The sequence below is a fragment of the Trachypithecus francoisi genome, unplaced genomic scaffold, assembly GCF_009764315.1.
Source record: "Trachypithecus francoisi isolate TF-2019V2 unplaced genomic scaffold, Tfra_2.0 Lachesis_group3, whole genome shotgun sequence".
Lineage (NCBI taxonomy): Eukaryota > Metazoa > Chordata > Mammalia > Primates > Cercopithecidae > Trachypithecus > Trachypithecus francoisi.
The window spans coordinates 47,210,750-47,227,157 of record NW_022681468.1 but is presented as its reverse complement, the minus strand read 5'-3'; the positions used below and the strand labels follow the sequence as shown (position 1 = coordinate 47,227,157).

Below are 16,408 nucleotides of genomic sequence, written 5' to 3'. Positions count from 1 at the left end.
TTCAGCACGTACCAGGATCACCTGTAAGACTTGTTAAAGGAAGATATATGTACATGTGTGTATATACATATAAAATATACATATCAAATTAGCATGTAATCGTTCAACCATGGAAGAAGGCAGGGAATATGGGGAAGATTTAAATGAGTCCCTCCAAGAGTCAAAGATGAAGAGATAGGCACACATGACAGTCACCACTGGAATCCAAAATGTGCTTCCTACAATTTTTTAATTAAAATATACTGAAAAAAATACTATGGAAGAAAGTGATGAGAAAGCTTGGAAAACTTCAAAATAAGCTAGAAAACTAGGGGTCACGCACAAAATTATTTCTCTTGATAAAAAGGAGCAAGAAAAAGGTACCAAGATTTTGAGACAAGATAAGAATAAAGGGTTCACAGGAATAAAAATATACAGCCTTTCTCTAAAGCTGCACAGATTATTTTAAGGGAATGGTAAAGCTATATATACATGCAGATAAGAAATTTAACAATATCAAATTTCAAAACAGGTTACCTGACAAAATTTATTTTCTTAAGACTTTTTTTTTTTTTTTTGGTCTCTTTGTTAAATAACTCAGGATACTTTCTATGGAAACAATGATATATGAATTCCTAGGTTAATATAACAAATCCTGTTTAATTTTCATTGCATCATATTTTTCCCTGAAAAATAACAGGAAACACTACCAATGTGAATATATCCAGTTCTAAACTTTTGAACTTTTCTTCCCCTCAAGTGTTTCTCAGTCCATCTGATCGCAGCCCACCTCTCCCCACAATTGGACCCATTACAAATATCAAAATGGCCTCCACTGACCTCAACAGGCTTAAAATTTTTCAATGTCACTTTTAATTTATATGAACATAAAATAGTCTCATTCTCAAAAATTATCTGTGCTAAATTTTACTTAGAAGCAGAAATAGTAAGGAGAATTAATACAATTATATAAATTTATTTGCAATTGAATGTATCCTTTAATATTAAGCTGTAGTAAAATAATATTAATAATTCAAACATGAGGGAAATTGACTGCAGGTAATAAAAAAGATGTGGAATGCCATCAATAGAAATATATTGAGACTGGTGAATTGAAGGTAACTCAGTATCTGACCACTGAGAAGATTTCCATTTAGCTGAAATCCCAATGAAATCTGAACTGGGCTGTAATAATGGGATCTGACACAGGTTACAACAAGGAATTCAGGACTCCATCTATATCTTTATGAGTAATTCAGCTTAAAATTACCAAGTAACCAAAAGCAAAGACTTGGAGAGGGTTGAAAATCAAAAGAAAATAAACAATATCAACCTGGAAGTTAACGTTGTCAATCACTATGTAGATGGCAGAATTAATGCAAAAAAAGAAAATCTTTTTCTATAGTTGGCCATTCCAGACAGGTCAGCTCATCAGTACCTAGTAAGTGGCAGCACTGTGATAAACTACACACCTAGAGAGCTTGATACTGGGAAAAAAAAAAAAAAGCCAGAAGGAATGGAATTACAATCCTGAAATTCCCCGAAAAGAAACTTGACATGTCAATGATATTATTCTGTTGAGCATATCAAACAAGGTAAATTCTGATACTTTTATATGAGTGAATGGTACTCCAAAGAATAAGGTGTCTCCTGTGTTCCAAAAGAAGGGATTTAAAGGGAAGGCCTTCTTTTTTGCAGGGTACTGCAAGTGGCCCTGAATCTTTAGATAGATTACCAGAATCAGAATAATAAACTAAAGCGCCACTACTCTGAAGATCTTTTGCTTAACAAAGCTATATGCCCCTAAAAATAAATCCAATGGAAGAAAATACTTTTCTTACCTTGTCTTTTAATTTTTCCATCCAGCTTCTCACTAGGAAAAAATAAGATAATAAAATGTAAATAACCATTTTTACTTATATTTCATGGTATTTAGTTAATTTGACAGATTGAAGAGTTCTTTTGTATTAAACACAGTAAAAGGATTAACAGTATAACATAATGACAAGAATGGTCTTGTTTTTATTTCTACTTATTTAGAAATGCAAAGGAGAGCACAAACATCCCTCATATCATTATTAGATAAATGGAGAATATTTTTGTTTGCTAAATGTTTTTTCTATTATTATTGAATGATTGGTGGGGAGGTATGGGCAAAGTGAAAATCACCTTTAAAATATCAAGTTCATTTATTCTCTGACACTTTTTCTTTGGCTTTATTCCTCATCTTTCTCATTTTGTAAGCTCAGTGGGAATGCTGCACTTGAATCAATATCAGATGGCACAGATTAAGGTAGGAAGGGAAAATAAGCAAGCCCAGGCTGCCCAGAGCTGGCTCCAAAGAGAAGCAGTTGCAATCATATTTGAAGAAGCAAGGACTGGACGAAAGGCAAGAACAAGAAGTATTTCTGAAAGACATATAACTTGTGAACAGTACCATTCTATAGCAATACAACCATTATGAAAAATAAAAGCAATGACCAAGTAATATTTACAAAGCCAACTGAAAAGGGCTGATCAACTATGAAATTGTATGTAGACCATAGTTGCAGCCATTTGGGAATACATAAATAAGCCAAGAGTAGAAGGAAGCATCAATTTCATTTTTGAAATACGTGTTAGAATGGCCATGTTAAGGTTGGTTTGAGTTTGTTGGCGGTTTTTTTTTTTTTTTTTTACCCTTAATTACCTTTCAAAGTCATAATAATGTTTCAACATTGAATGAAGATTTACTTGTAAAAGTATCAGAAAGGAGGAAGAAAAGACAAATATATTCTCATTTTACCTTTATTATCAAACAAAAGAAATAAGTATAAAAAAACTTTTAAGATTTCCTGGAATTTTCTCTGCTTTTGAGAAGCTTCAACAGATAGGAAGGAAGGAAACAGAGTGGAAAACTTTTCTTAACGAAGAGTCAGCTAGTTAATATCTCAGGTTTTGCAGAGCGCATAGTCTCTGTCACAACTGTTCAATTCTGTTCTTATATAACACAAAAGTGGCCGTAGATGACACATAAATAAATAGGTTCAGCTATGCTCCAATAACCTTTATTTATGGATATTAAAATTTGAATTTCATGTAATCTTCAAATGTCATAAATACTTTTCTTTTCATTTTTTTCAACCCTATTAAAATGTAAAAAGCATTCTTTGCTCAGGGGCCACACAAAACCAGGCAGCAGGCTACATATGGGCCATGGACTATAGTTTGCTGGCCCCTGGCATAGATATACTTTAACCAAGAAGTCGGTGCCTCCATTTACAATCTGACTCTAGTAATAATATATCTGCAAATACTGATGATGGCTGGCGTGCACACAGCTCCCACCCTTACAAAGCATGACACATGCATTGCATCACTTGAACAGCAAACCAACGACAAACATGAGAGTCAGGTCAGATTATGCTCAGGGAAAAGATGAGGAAACTGGGGCTCAAGAGAAGCTAAGAGACTTGCTCATGGTTAACCAGTGAGTAAAGAGTCATTGGCGCCAAGCATGGTGGCTCACACCTGTAATCCCAGCACTTTGGGAGGCCGAGGTGAGTGGAGTTTGAGACCAGCCTGACCAACATGGTGAAACCCCGTCTCTACTAAAAATACAAAAAATTTAGCAAGGTGTGGTAGCAGACACCTGTAATCCCAGCTACTCAGGAGGCTGAGGTAGGAGAATCACTCCAGGTCCAAGGCACCTGGAAGGCAGAGGTTGCAGTGAGCCAACGTCACACAGCCTGGGCAACAGAGGAAGACTCCATCTCAAAAAAAAAAAAAAGAAAAGAAAGAAAGTCATTGGAACTCAAACCTAATTTAAAAAACCCAGGAGTAAGACTTTTGAACTACTGATTTCTTTTAGTGATACTACCACTGTTCTCCTTCAAGTTGAAAATGTGAAGATACCTTTGACCCTTCTACCTCCCTCGGTCCTGGCTTTAATCTCTTATGCAGAGCCCTTGTCAAGACCTCTCTCTTGTCCTTCCCTCCTAGCTCCCTCTGTCTCAAAGGGATTCAGACAAAGATGGTGGTGATCAATCAGGATAAGAGCAAGGTCATGGGGAGATCAAAAGAAGAAAGTCTAGGAACCTCTGGAATAAGGCCAGGGATTAGTGATTCTAGGAGTGGTTCCATGGAGAAGTAAGATCCACCACTGATCCACTGAGTGAATTTGGAGAAACTCTGGACCCATAGCTTCCTTACACAGAGACATGGCAACATCTGTCTTGCAAGATTGTTGTGAAGATTAGAAATAACACATGCAAAGTGTTTAGTATAGAAATCTAGGGCAGGAGGGGAAGAAAGGTAAGTAAAATATGAGTATTTTGTAAATATATTTCACTTAAGCCCATGACATATATTTAAACAGAAGCAAGATAATGTTTCCAAGTCATTCATTCAACAGATATTATGTACATTGTGTTTGATCGGCATTATGCTCTAAAGTCAGTAGAAGTTATAAAACTAATTCCACTGAGAAAGGGGTTAGGCCACCAAGTCTATGACGAGAAGTGGATGACAAGCAGCAATGTAGGGACGGAAAGAGTGAAGAACAGAGCAGGAAAGCCAGTTGCTAGAGTGCAAGGCAGAACCCACCAACCTTTGAAGCAAGATGCTTGCAATCAGGGACTCATTTGGGTATTATACAATAAATAGGGCAAATCAAAAGAAAGGTGGAGGCAGGAACGTTAATATGAGTGCCTAGGGGAGGAAGCAAGATGGTGCAGGATAGGGATAGCCTGGAGAAGAGGAAAAGGAGGCAAAGACCAACCCAGGGTCCAAGGCACTGATAGGCTTGTGTACTGTAGGAAACTCATCGCCAAGAGAAGCATTTTAACTTAGGCCTTATCAACCCAGGCTTCACTGGTAAACTGTCCACATCTTAGGTTCTTAGAGTAAATTTCACAGTCCTACTTTGGATGATTATCTAATGAAGTAATTCTCCACTGAAGGCAAGAAAGTACATCAGTGCAAGATGTTTACATGTGCACAGATATCTGAAGGAGCACGTTCCTTTGATCTAGTTCAGCAATTCATAACACAGAGTAGGAAAGGCAGGCAAAATATTCTTGGCTGGTGAGAGAGGATAGTGAGTATTCTGGTGGGCATAGGTCTAAAAAGGTTGAGGAAACACTATTCTTAGACTGTGAGCTTGATGATGTTTCCCCATCTAAGAACACGAGATCCCGGAGGGCCATGCCTTGTGCTTCTCAGGTATCCGCCAAGGTCCTCTGCATAATATTAAACACTGAGGTGCTTAATACGTATTTTTTCTTCTTTCAGAAAATATTTATTTAAGTGAGTTTACAATCTTTGAGTAAGCCTGATTCTCATTCATGAGGATCCTGTAAACAGTTTTCAGCAAAACATTCAAGTCAAAATAAATATAAATCTTATGCAATGAACATTTTAAAACTTAAGGGGTAGAAAATGATAAGAGAATGCAATACAAGAAGAAAGAAAATTATAAAGAAATATTTTTAGTTAAAAAAAAAAAAAAGATGATGGCCAGACACACTGGCACATGCTTGTAATTCCAGCACTTTGGAAGGCCAAGGCAGCCAGATTGCTTGAGACCAGTCGAGGTAACATAGCGAGACTCCTGTCTCTACAAAAAAAAAAAAAAATTAAATTTAAATTTTAAAAAATTTAAAGATAGTTATTTATAAACAGGAAAACTGACAACTGCAATTTTTAAAAAATAGAGAAACATCACAGTAATTAAAGAAGTATGAACAGATACAGCTTTTCAGAGCTACAGAGGGGGAGGGGAGATTTGCAATCTATATCAAAAGCTTTATTAAGGTTAAAATGTTTTATACAAAGCTCCAGTTATAGAAGACATGTATCTTAAACAATCATGAATATGCACAAAAATTTTCTTTAAATCATGTTCACAAAATATTTATACTAGAAAGGAGTATGTAAACAATATTAATATCCAACAAGACAGGATTGGTTTAAACACTCAAGGGAAAACAAAACCTTAGGTTATGTCTACAGAGTATTATATGAAAATAAAATTATTTTTAAAATACTTAATGGCAAGATGTTGTTCAACTTATATATTGCAAAGGAAAAAAATAGTGTAGTATAATGTGAGCCTGAGTTTGTAGATAAAAAATAGTACGTGTAAAATTTGAACAATGCACATCACAATGCTAACTGAATTAATCAATTCAGTTGACTGATTAATTGGGAGGTAGAATTATGGGTGATTTTTCTTTTATCCTCTGTATTTTTAGGATTTAGCAAATCACAATTTCTCACTACTTTTAAATTAAGAAAAAAACACATTTTACAACAAAATCCCCCACATTTCCATAAACCTTTGCAAATTAAAGTTGATAGTAGATTGCTGATAGTGAACACAAGAAGTTACAGCCTTTCCACTTGGCTCACAGCTCAGCCCACAGCTACAGATTCACTCTAATCCCACTGTTTTGTTATCTTTCTTGAAATTTTATTTAATGCAAATCCAAGAGCACAGTGCTATAATAAGACCTCTGGTCTCCTTCTAGTAGAGAGAAAGGTACACAGAAAAGAAAGTAGGCATGAATGAAGGTCATATATAACAAGCCCACAGCTAATATTATACTCATTGGTGAAAAGTTGAGGGCTTTTCCTCTAAGATAAGGAACAAGACAAAGATGCCCACTCTTGTCACTTATATTAAACTTAGAAGTGGAAGTCCTGGCCAGAGCAAATAGGTAAGAGAACAAAATAAAAGCCATCCAAATTATAAAGGAAGAACTTTGGCCAGGCACAGTGGCTAACACCTGCAATCCCAGCACTTCAGGAGGCTGAGGCAGGCAGCTCACTTGAGCCCAGGAGTTCAAGACCAGCCTGGGCAACATAGCAAAACCTTGTCTCTACAAAAAATACAAAAATTAGCTGGGTGTAGTGGCACACCTGTAGTCCCAGCTACTCGGGAGGCTGAGGTGAGAGGATTGCTTGAGCCCAGGAGGTTGAGGCTGCAGTGAGCTGTGTTCATGCCACTGCACTCCAGCCTTGACAACAGACCAAGACCCTGTCTCATAATAATAAAAGGAAGAACTTAAATTGTCATTGTTTACGGATGACATAATCTTATTTATATAAAACTAAAAACTCCACCAAAAAAATGGTTAGAGGTTATAAACAAATTCAGTAAAATGCAGGATACAAAATCAACATGCACAAATCAAGAGTTTCTATATCCTACCAATGAGTTATCTAAAACAGAAATCAAGAAAACAATTCCATTCACAATAGCTACAAAAAAAGAAATACTTAGGCATAAATTTAATCAAGGAGGCAAAAGACCTGTTCACTAAAATCTATAAAACATTGATGAACAAGATTGAAGGAGACACAAATAAATTGAAAAATATCCCATGTTCACAGACTAGATTAATATTGTTTAAATGTCCATATAACCTAAAACCATCTACAAATTCAGTGCAATCTCTATCAAAATCCCAATGACACTTTTCACAGAAATAGAGAAAAAAGATCTTAAAATTTCTATGGAACCACAAAAGACCACAAAATAGCCAAAGCAATCTTGAACACTGATGACAAAAAAAAAAACAAAAAAAAAAAACTGGAGGCATCAAAGTACCTAACTTCAAAATATATTACATAACCAAAACAGTGTGGCATTGGCATAAAAACAGATATACAGATCAATGGAACAGACTCAAGAGCCCAGAAATAAATTCATGCATTTACCATCAATGGATTTTCAACAAAGGTGCTAAGAACACACAATGGGGAAAGGACAGTCTCTTTAATAAATTGTGTTGTGAAAACTGGATATCCACATGCAAAAGAATAAACTTAGAGCCTCATCTCACACCATATACAAAAATCAACTCAAAATGAATTAAAAACTTAAACGTAAGACCTGAAATTAGAAATCTACTAGAAGATAATATAGGGGAAAAGCTTTATGACATTGGACATGGCAATGATTGTTTGGCTATCACTCCAAAAGCACAGGAAAGAAAAACAAAAATAGACAACTGGGATTTTACCAAACTAAAAAGATTCCATATAGCCAAGGAGCCAACCAACGGAGTGAAAAGACAAGCTATAGAATGGGAGAAAATATTTGCAAACTATATATCTGATAAGAGGTTAATACCCAAAATATATCATGAATTCGTACAACTGAATAGCAAGAAAACAAATATGGGGGAAGGACTGAATAGACATTTCTCAAAAAAGACATACAAATGGCCAAAAAGTCCATGAAAAATGTTCAACATCACTAATTATCAGAGATATATAAATTAAATGTACAATGAGGTATCAATTCACATCTATTAGAAAGGCTATGATCAAAAAGACAAAAGATAACAAGGTTTGGCAAGATGTATAGAAAAGGAAACCTTGTACACTGTTAGTGGCAATGGAAATTGGTACAGTCATTACGGAAAACAGTATGGAAGTTCCTCAAAAATTAAAATAGAACTATCATGTGATCCCCCAATCCCACTGGGTACATATTCAAAGGAAATTAAATCGGTATGTTGAAGAGATATCTGCACTCTCATGTTCACTGTAACACTATTCACAATACTTAAGATATAGAATCAACTTAAATGCCCATCAACACATGAATAAAGAAAATGTGGTACTGTATATATACACAGTGGAATATTATTCAGCCATAAAAAAGAATAAATTCCTATCATTTGCAGCAACATAGATGAGCCTAGAGAATATTATGTTAAGTAAAATAAGCTAGGCACAGAAAGATAAATATCACACGATCTCACTTATATGTAGAATCTGAAAAAGTATAACTCATAGAAGCAGAGAATGGTGGTTACCAGGTGTAGGAGGGGGACACGTTGGAGAGATATTAGTCAAAGGATACAAAATTTCAATTAGATCGGAGAAATAAGTTCAAGAGATCTATTGTACAACACATAACTATCACTAATCGCAACGTATTGTATTCTTGAAAATTGCTAAGAAAGTAGATTTTCAGTGTTCTTACCACAAAAATGCTAACTATGTGAGGTAAGACTAATTATGTTATTAGCTTGATTTAGCCATTCTACAATGTATACATATTTCAAAACATCATGTTGTTTTGAATGTCAATTGTCATGTTGATAAATATATACGATTTTTGTCAATTAAAAACTAATTTTTTTATTAAAAAGTAGTCATGGGTTATTAAAACAGATCCTCTCTCACGTTCGCCAGCGCCCTCTTGTGTATATGAGTCCAGGTGTAGCAACTTGCCACTCTCCCAGTTTTTCTGCTGAACAAAAAGGGTGTGAAGATCAAAGATGCAGCTGCAGATAAAATAACATTTCCACCATCCTGGCCAACAAGGCAAAACCCCGTCTCTACTAAAAATACAAAAATTAGCCGGATGTGGTGGCATGTGCCTGTAGTACCAGCTACTCAGGAGACTGAGGCAGGAGAATCGCTTGAACCCGGGAGGTGGAGGTTGCAGTGAGCCGAGATCATGCTATTACTCTTCAGCTTGGGTGACAGAGCGAGACCTTGTCTCAAAAATAATAATAATAAAATAGAATTTAAAAAAATAAAATAACATTTCCATGCATCCTACCAATTGCAAGACTGATTGGTTTTAATGGGCTGAGGCTGAAAAGTATCCCAAACTGTTTATTTAGAGGAGTATGCTTAATTTTGATTTATTTCCAGTAATACAGTTTTATGAACTACATTTATCCCAGATATATGCATAAATTCCCTTTTACTAAAGGGGAAGTGATGGGAGCCAGAAGAGATCCAAGATGTGTCTGAAATAATAATAAAGATTTGTTGAACACCTCACAAAAATTTTGCAAAGTAGATATTATTATCCCCTATTTTACGGATGAAGAAAATGAAATTCAAGTAGTGCTCAGAGTCACACAGCTAAAAAGCAGCTGATCCGGTATTGAAACCAGCCCTTTATGGCTCTAAAACCTGTTCAGTATACCCATGGGTCACTCTCGGGAGGGGTGAGGGCAGGTGGGCCAAGGAGACTTATCACAGCCCATGGGGCTTTCCTGAGCTCTGGAGATGGGGCATACTCAAGCTGGGGGGTGGTGTGTATTAGCTCACCTGGCATTCCGACTCCTTCACCTTCTCCTCCCCGTTCCCTCTCTCTGACGAATGTGCTTCTCTTTCTGCCTCTATGTGTGTCTCCCTCCATCTCTGTCTCTCATTGTGTCTCTGCACATCACATTGTGATTTGTGTCTTTCTGTCCTTTCTCTCCCTTCCCTTGTCTCTTTCTCTCTGACTCTGTGTCTGGGTGTCTGCCTGGTTCTGTTGCTCTATCTATCTTTCTCTCCCTGTCTCTCTCTTCCTGTCTGTGCTGTGTGTGGGGTGAGGGGACTCTCTTTGTATATGTCTTTCTCATTCAGAGAAAATAAACTGGATCTCTTACTTCCATGTTCGCCAAGGACTTTTCCAACTCAGTCCTGTGTGCCAGGGTAGCAGCATCTTTAACTCTCCATTGGGAAACAGCCAACTGAGTGGCAGAAATCTTAGGGTGAAACTTAAAACTCAGAATGAGCAATGCTGAAGAGAGAGAGAATGATTTATTATAAGGCGTTGGCTCATGTGATAATGAAAACTGAGACTTCCCAAGATCTACTGTCTGTAAACTGGAGATCTAGGAGAGCCACTGGTTTAGTTCCAACCTGAGTCCAAAGGCCTGAGAACCAGGAGAGCTCATGTAGTCCAAAAGCCTGCAGACTCAACATGCGGGAAGAGCTGGTGTTTCATGCCCGAAGACAGAGGGAAAAAAAACAATGTCTCAGCTTTCAGGCGGTCAGGCAGGAGGAACTGTCCCTTTTCATAGGGCAGTTGGACTTACTGTTCCATTTAAGCCTTCAATGGATTGGATGAAGCCCACCCACATTAGGAGGTATTTACCCAGTCTACAGATTCAAATGCAATATGGTTTGACTGCATCCTCACCCAAGTTTCATCTTGAATTGTAACTACCACAATCCTCATGTGTCTTGGGAGGGACCCGGTAGGAGATAATTAAATCATGGGGGGTGGGTTTTTCCCATGCTGTTCTCATGATAGTGATTAAATCTCACAAGATCTGTTAGTTTTATAAAGGGCCATTCCCCTGCACATGCTGTCTTGCCTGCTGCCATGTAAGATGTGCCTTTGTTCCTCCTTAGCCTTCCACCATGATTGTGAGGCCTCCCCAGCCATGTGGAACTGAGTCCATTAAACCTCTTTTTCTTTATAAGTTGCGCTGTCTCGGGTATTTCTTCATAGTAGTATAAAAATGGACCGATACAAAATGTTAATCTCATCCAGAAACACCCTCACAAACACAACCAATATAATGTTTGATCAAATGCCTGGGCACACATGGTCCAGTTAAGTTGACATAAAATTATCATCACAGAGTGAGACTGGAGGTCAAGATCACAATCCTGGCTCCCCAACATTTAAAGACAAGCCAGAGGAGAAAGTGACAGAAGAGACAGGTAGGGAATGGTCAGAGAGGCTCAGAAACCTGGACTGTTTCTGTGTGAAACAACTGTTTCATATAAAACAACCCAGAAGAGCTTGTTCCAAGCATTTATGAGGACATTTTCACATTTCATTGATCAAACAAATCCTTTGTTTGGGTTCAGCTAAGCCCACTGTGTTCCACTCATGTGCCCTGGCCCACTGCGGAGGTGTCCTGCACACTGCTTTCATCACATGCAGGCTTGAGGATCAGAGCCTGAGGTGTCCCCTAGCCACGGAGCCTTCAGTGGGTTAGCCAGAAACAAAGACCAGGTATCACCTAGGAGCCATCTGCAACCAAGGAGGGCTGCAAGTATATTAATACACTGGTATAGTATACTAGTTTCCTAAAGCTACTATAACAATACCACAAACATCGTGGAATAAAGCAACACACATTTTTTATCTTATATTTCTGGAGAGAGAAAGACCAAAATTCAGACTCATGGCCTAAAGTCAAGGTGTCAACAGGGTTAATTCCTTCTAGAGGCTCTAGGAGAGAATCTGTTTCCTTGCCTTTTCCAGCTTCTAGAATCCACATGCAATCCTTGGCTCATGGCCTGTTCCTCCATCTTCAAAGTTAACAACATAACATCTTCAAGTCTCTCTCTCTCTTTCTCTGTCCCCCCCCCACCCTCCAAGCTCTGCCTCCCACTGTCATATTTTCTTCTCTGACTCTAACCTTCTTAATTCTGTCTCAGAAAGACCGTTGTGACAATCTCCCCATCTCCAGGTCCTTAACTCAATCACACCTGCTAAGTAGCTCTTGCCATGTAAGGTAACATATCCCCATGTTCCAGGGATTAAGAGGTAGACATCTTTTGAGGAAGCCACTATTCTGTCTCATTACATCAGTTAAATCCCCTAGTTTTCCTTATTCCTGACATGTATTCTACACAGTTTCCCAGAGAATCCCCAGCAGCAAGGAGCTCTAGCAGTAATCCACTGATGAGCATCTCCTCTATTGGCTTTCCACCCTCCCCACCTCACTTCCTCACTCCCTCTCCATACTCCTTAGGATCACTTCCCAAATAAACTCCTTATATCCAATCTTGTCACAGGGTCTACTTTTAGGGAGAGCTCAAACTAAGACACTAGTCTAATTCAGTCACCATATAGGCAAGCTGGCCCTTTGCCATATCAATTTCATTCATTTCGTACATTAACACCAACCACAGACATACCTTGGAGATATTGTAGGTTCAGTTTCAGACCACTATCATAAAGCAAATGCTGCAATAAGATATGTTACACAAATTTTTTTGTTTCCTAGTGTCTGTAAAAGTTATATTTGCACCACAGTATAGTCTAGTAAGTATGCGATTGCGTTATGTCTAAATAAACACATCCATACTTTAACTAAAAATACTTTATTACCAAAAAATGCTAATGATCAGCTAAGCCTTCACAGACTATTTATGCTGGATGGAGGGTCTTCCTTAATGCTGATGGCTGCTGACTAATCAGGTGGTGGTTGTTGAAGGCAGGGGTAGCTGTGTCAATTTCTTAAAATAAAACAACAGTGAAGTTTGCTGCATTGAATGAGTCTTCATTTTATGAAGGATTTCTCTATATATGCAATACTGTTTGAGAGCATTTTACCCATAATGGAAATTCTTTCAAAACTGGAGTTAATCCTCTCCAACCCTGCCACTGCTTGGTCAGCCAAGTTCGTGTAATATTCTAAGTCCTTTGTTGTCATTTCAACACTGTTCACATCAGGAATAAATTCTATCTCAAGGAACCACTTTCTTTGCTCATCCATAAGAAGCAACTTTTCATCTATTTAAGTCTTATCATGAGATTGCAGCAATTCAGTCACATCTGCAGGTTCCATTTATAACTCTAATTCTCTTTCTATTTCTAACACACATGCAGTTACCTCCTCCGATGAAGTCTTGAATCCCTCAAAGTCATCCATAAGGGTTAAAATCAACTTCTTCCAAACTCCTGTTAATGATAACTTGTCCTCTTCCCGTGAATCATGAATGTTCTGAATGGCATCTAGAAAGATGAATCCTTTCCAGAAGGTTTACAACTTACTTTGGCCAGATCCATCATGAATCATTACCTATGGCAGTTACAGCCTTATGAAATGTATTCCTTAAATAATAAGACATGAAGGTTAAAATTATTCCTTGATCCATGAACTGCAGAATGGACGTTGTATTAGTAGGCATGAAAACAACATTAATCTCCTTGCACATCTCCACCGGAGTTATTGGGTAACCAGGTACATTGTCAATGAGCAGTAGTAACAATTTGAAAGGAATCTTTTTTTCTAAGAGTAGGTCTCAACAGTGGGCTTAAAATATTCAGTAAAACATGCTGTAAACAGATGTGCTGTCATCCAGGCTTTGTTGTTCTATTTACAGAACACAGGCAGAGTAGATTTAGCATAATTCTTAAGGGCCTTAGGATTTTAGGAATAGCCAATGAGCACTGACTTCAACTTAAAGTCACCGGCAGCATTAGCCTCTAACAAGAGAGTCAGCCTGTCTTTTGAAGCTTTGAAGCCAGGTACTGATTTCTCTCTTGCTATAAAAGTCCTAGATAACATCTTCCAATATACGACTGTTTCATCTACAATGAAAACCTGTGGTTTAGTAGCCACTTTCATCAATGATCTTAGCTAGATCTTCTGCATAACTTGCTGCAGCTTCTACTTGCCTTTGTACTTTTATATTATGGAGACAGCTTCTTTCCTTAATCCTCATGAACCAGCCTGTGCTAGCTTCCAACTTTTCTTCTACAGCTTCCTCACTTCTCTCAGCCTTCACAGAATTTAAGAGAGTTAAGGTCTTCCTCTGGAATAGACTTTGGCTTAAGGGAATGTTGTGGCTGATTTGATCTTCTACACAGGCCGCTATAATTTTCTCCACATCAGCAATAACGTTGTTTCTCTCTTATCATTTGTGTGTGCACTAGAGCACACATAATTATTAATTTTCTTCAAGAACTTTTCCTTTGCATTCACAACTTGGCTAACTGGTGCAAGAGGCCTAGCTTTCGGACTATCTTAACTTTCAACATGCCTTTCCCCACTAAGCTTAACATTTATAGCCTTTGATTTAAAGTGAGAGACGTGTGTTTCTTTCACTTGAACACTTAGAGGCCATTGTAGGGCTTTTAATTGCATTAATTTCAATATTGTTTTGTCTCAGGGAATAGGGAGGCCTGAAGAACGGGAGAGTGATTAGGGAATGGGCAGTCAGTAGAACAGTCAGAACACACACATTTATCAATTAAGGTCACCATCTCATATGGATGCTGTTGGTGGCACCCCAAAAGAATTACAGTAGTAATATTAAAGAGCACTGATCACAGATCACCATAATAGATAAAATAATAATGAAAAAGGCTGAAATATCAAGAGAATTACCAAAATGTGACACAGAGACACAGAGTGATCCCATGCTATAGGGAAAATTATACCAACAGACTTGTTGAGTGCAGGTTGCCACAAACCCTCAATTTTTAAGAAATGCAGTATCTACAAAGTTCAATAAAGTGAAAGACAATAAAATGAAATGTATCTGCACTAAAATGAACAGAATAAGGCATATAAGGAAGGCAGGCGAACTGGCCAAGTTCAAGGTAGAAGCCATCTCTGTTTATCTAAATTAATTCTAACTGAAGAATTTCAGGCTACCTGAATTTATAAAATATAGCATTCAAATATAGCATTGTGTAAGATATATACTTCATAGATAGGTTCCTTAGGTTTCCACTGAATTTTGAAAGAGTTATAGTCTCTTTAATAGAAAATTTTTCAATATCGCATTTTTCAAGGTAGGAAACTTGTTATCTCAATCAATGAAAACAGAAATGTATGCGCCACCTAAATAAATGAAATATCAGAGCATAGTTCTTTGTTCAAAGCATGTGTAACTAAATCTCAATTACGGTATCTCTACACTGTCAAGAAATAAATGGAAACCAGCTCTTCTTCTTTCTTGTTATTTAACCATAAATGCTATATCTAACCCAAGAAATGAAGTTTTTTCCAACTTATATAACACATTTAAGAATAACAAAACTTAGTAAGTTTTAAGTATTATCTGCATGTTTTTAAAGAATCTTGAGTTTTTCTAGCTACAGATTATTCTCTAATGATGCTAAATTTACCTGCTTCAAAATCACACAGAAACTGTCTATAATAATTTGCTCTTCACATAATTACAGAACAACAAGATTCCAATAAATAGAATGACCCACTTCTTTGCACAGAGCTAAGTGAACATTAATCATGTATCTAAGAAGCAATTAATTCTGAAAGCTCTGCACTGATATTTACAAAGAAGGGTGCAAAGAGCCCAGATGCCCTAATCTCTACTTTCAAGTAATATTAAGAATGTCTTTAGTTAATTGCAAGTTTAGGAATGACACTAGATACCTACTGGGAAGACGCAAAGAGAACATCCTGCAATCAACTGTACATCCTGCCAGGGTTATTTATTAGTGCTAACAACACTTATAAACTATAAACCATATTATCACAACTCTTGTGATGAGAAGGCTGTCATGAACTTCAACCATAGGGAAATACATGATACATAAATGAGGAAGAAAGTATCCCTCAATGTGTCTTCCTTTTTCTTCCCAAAATGGAAAGCAATAATATACAACATCGATTCCCATTATTCACCAGGGGAGGAAAAAAAAGTATTTGCCTCCCCCTATGCTTGATCGTGAGGCGGAAAAAAAAAAATCACTGCTCTTTACCTAAGCACTCTTGAAGTTTCTGCTGAGCACCAAGGTTCCTGATCTATGATTTTACCACCCAGCAGCATCAAGTACATGCTCAGGGGACCTGAAATTCTCATTCTCATGAGATCTCTTCTCACATTTGCACTACCTGATCTTCAATCCATTGGTGAAAAAGAAAACAGTTTGGCCTTCATACTTTATTTTTAACAGAAAGTTTACTGCTTTCTGAAGTTCACTATC

At 37.3% G+C, this 16,408-nt stretch overlaps 1 protein-coding gene across 1 annotated transcript in view; it reads right to left on the bottom strand.

The window, feature by feature from the left end:
- Nucleotides 1-16,408, bottom strand: part of ARMH4 (armadillo like helical domain containing 4) — a 151,878-nt gene that overhangs the window by 6,553 nt on the left and 128,917 nt on the right. The window contains exon 5 of the mRNA XM_033187912.1: nucleotides 1,821-1,852. Within this exon, the coding sequence (XP_033043803.1) occupies nucleotides 1,821-1,852 (32 nt within the window). The remainder of the gene's footprint in view (nucleotides 1-1,820; nucleotides 1,853-16,408) is intronic.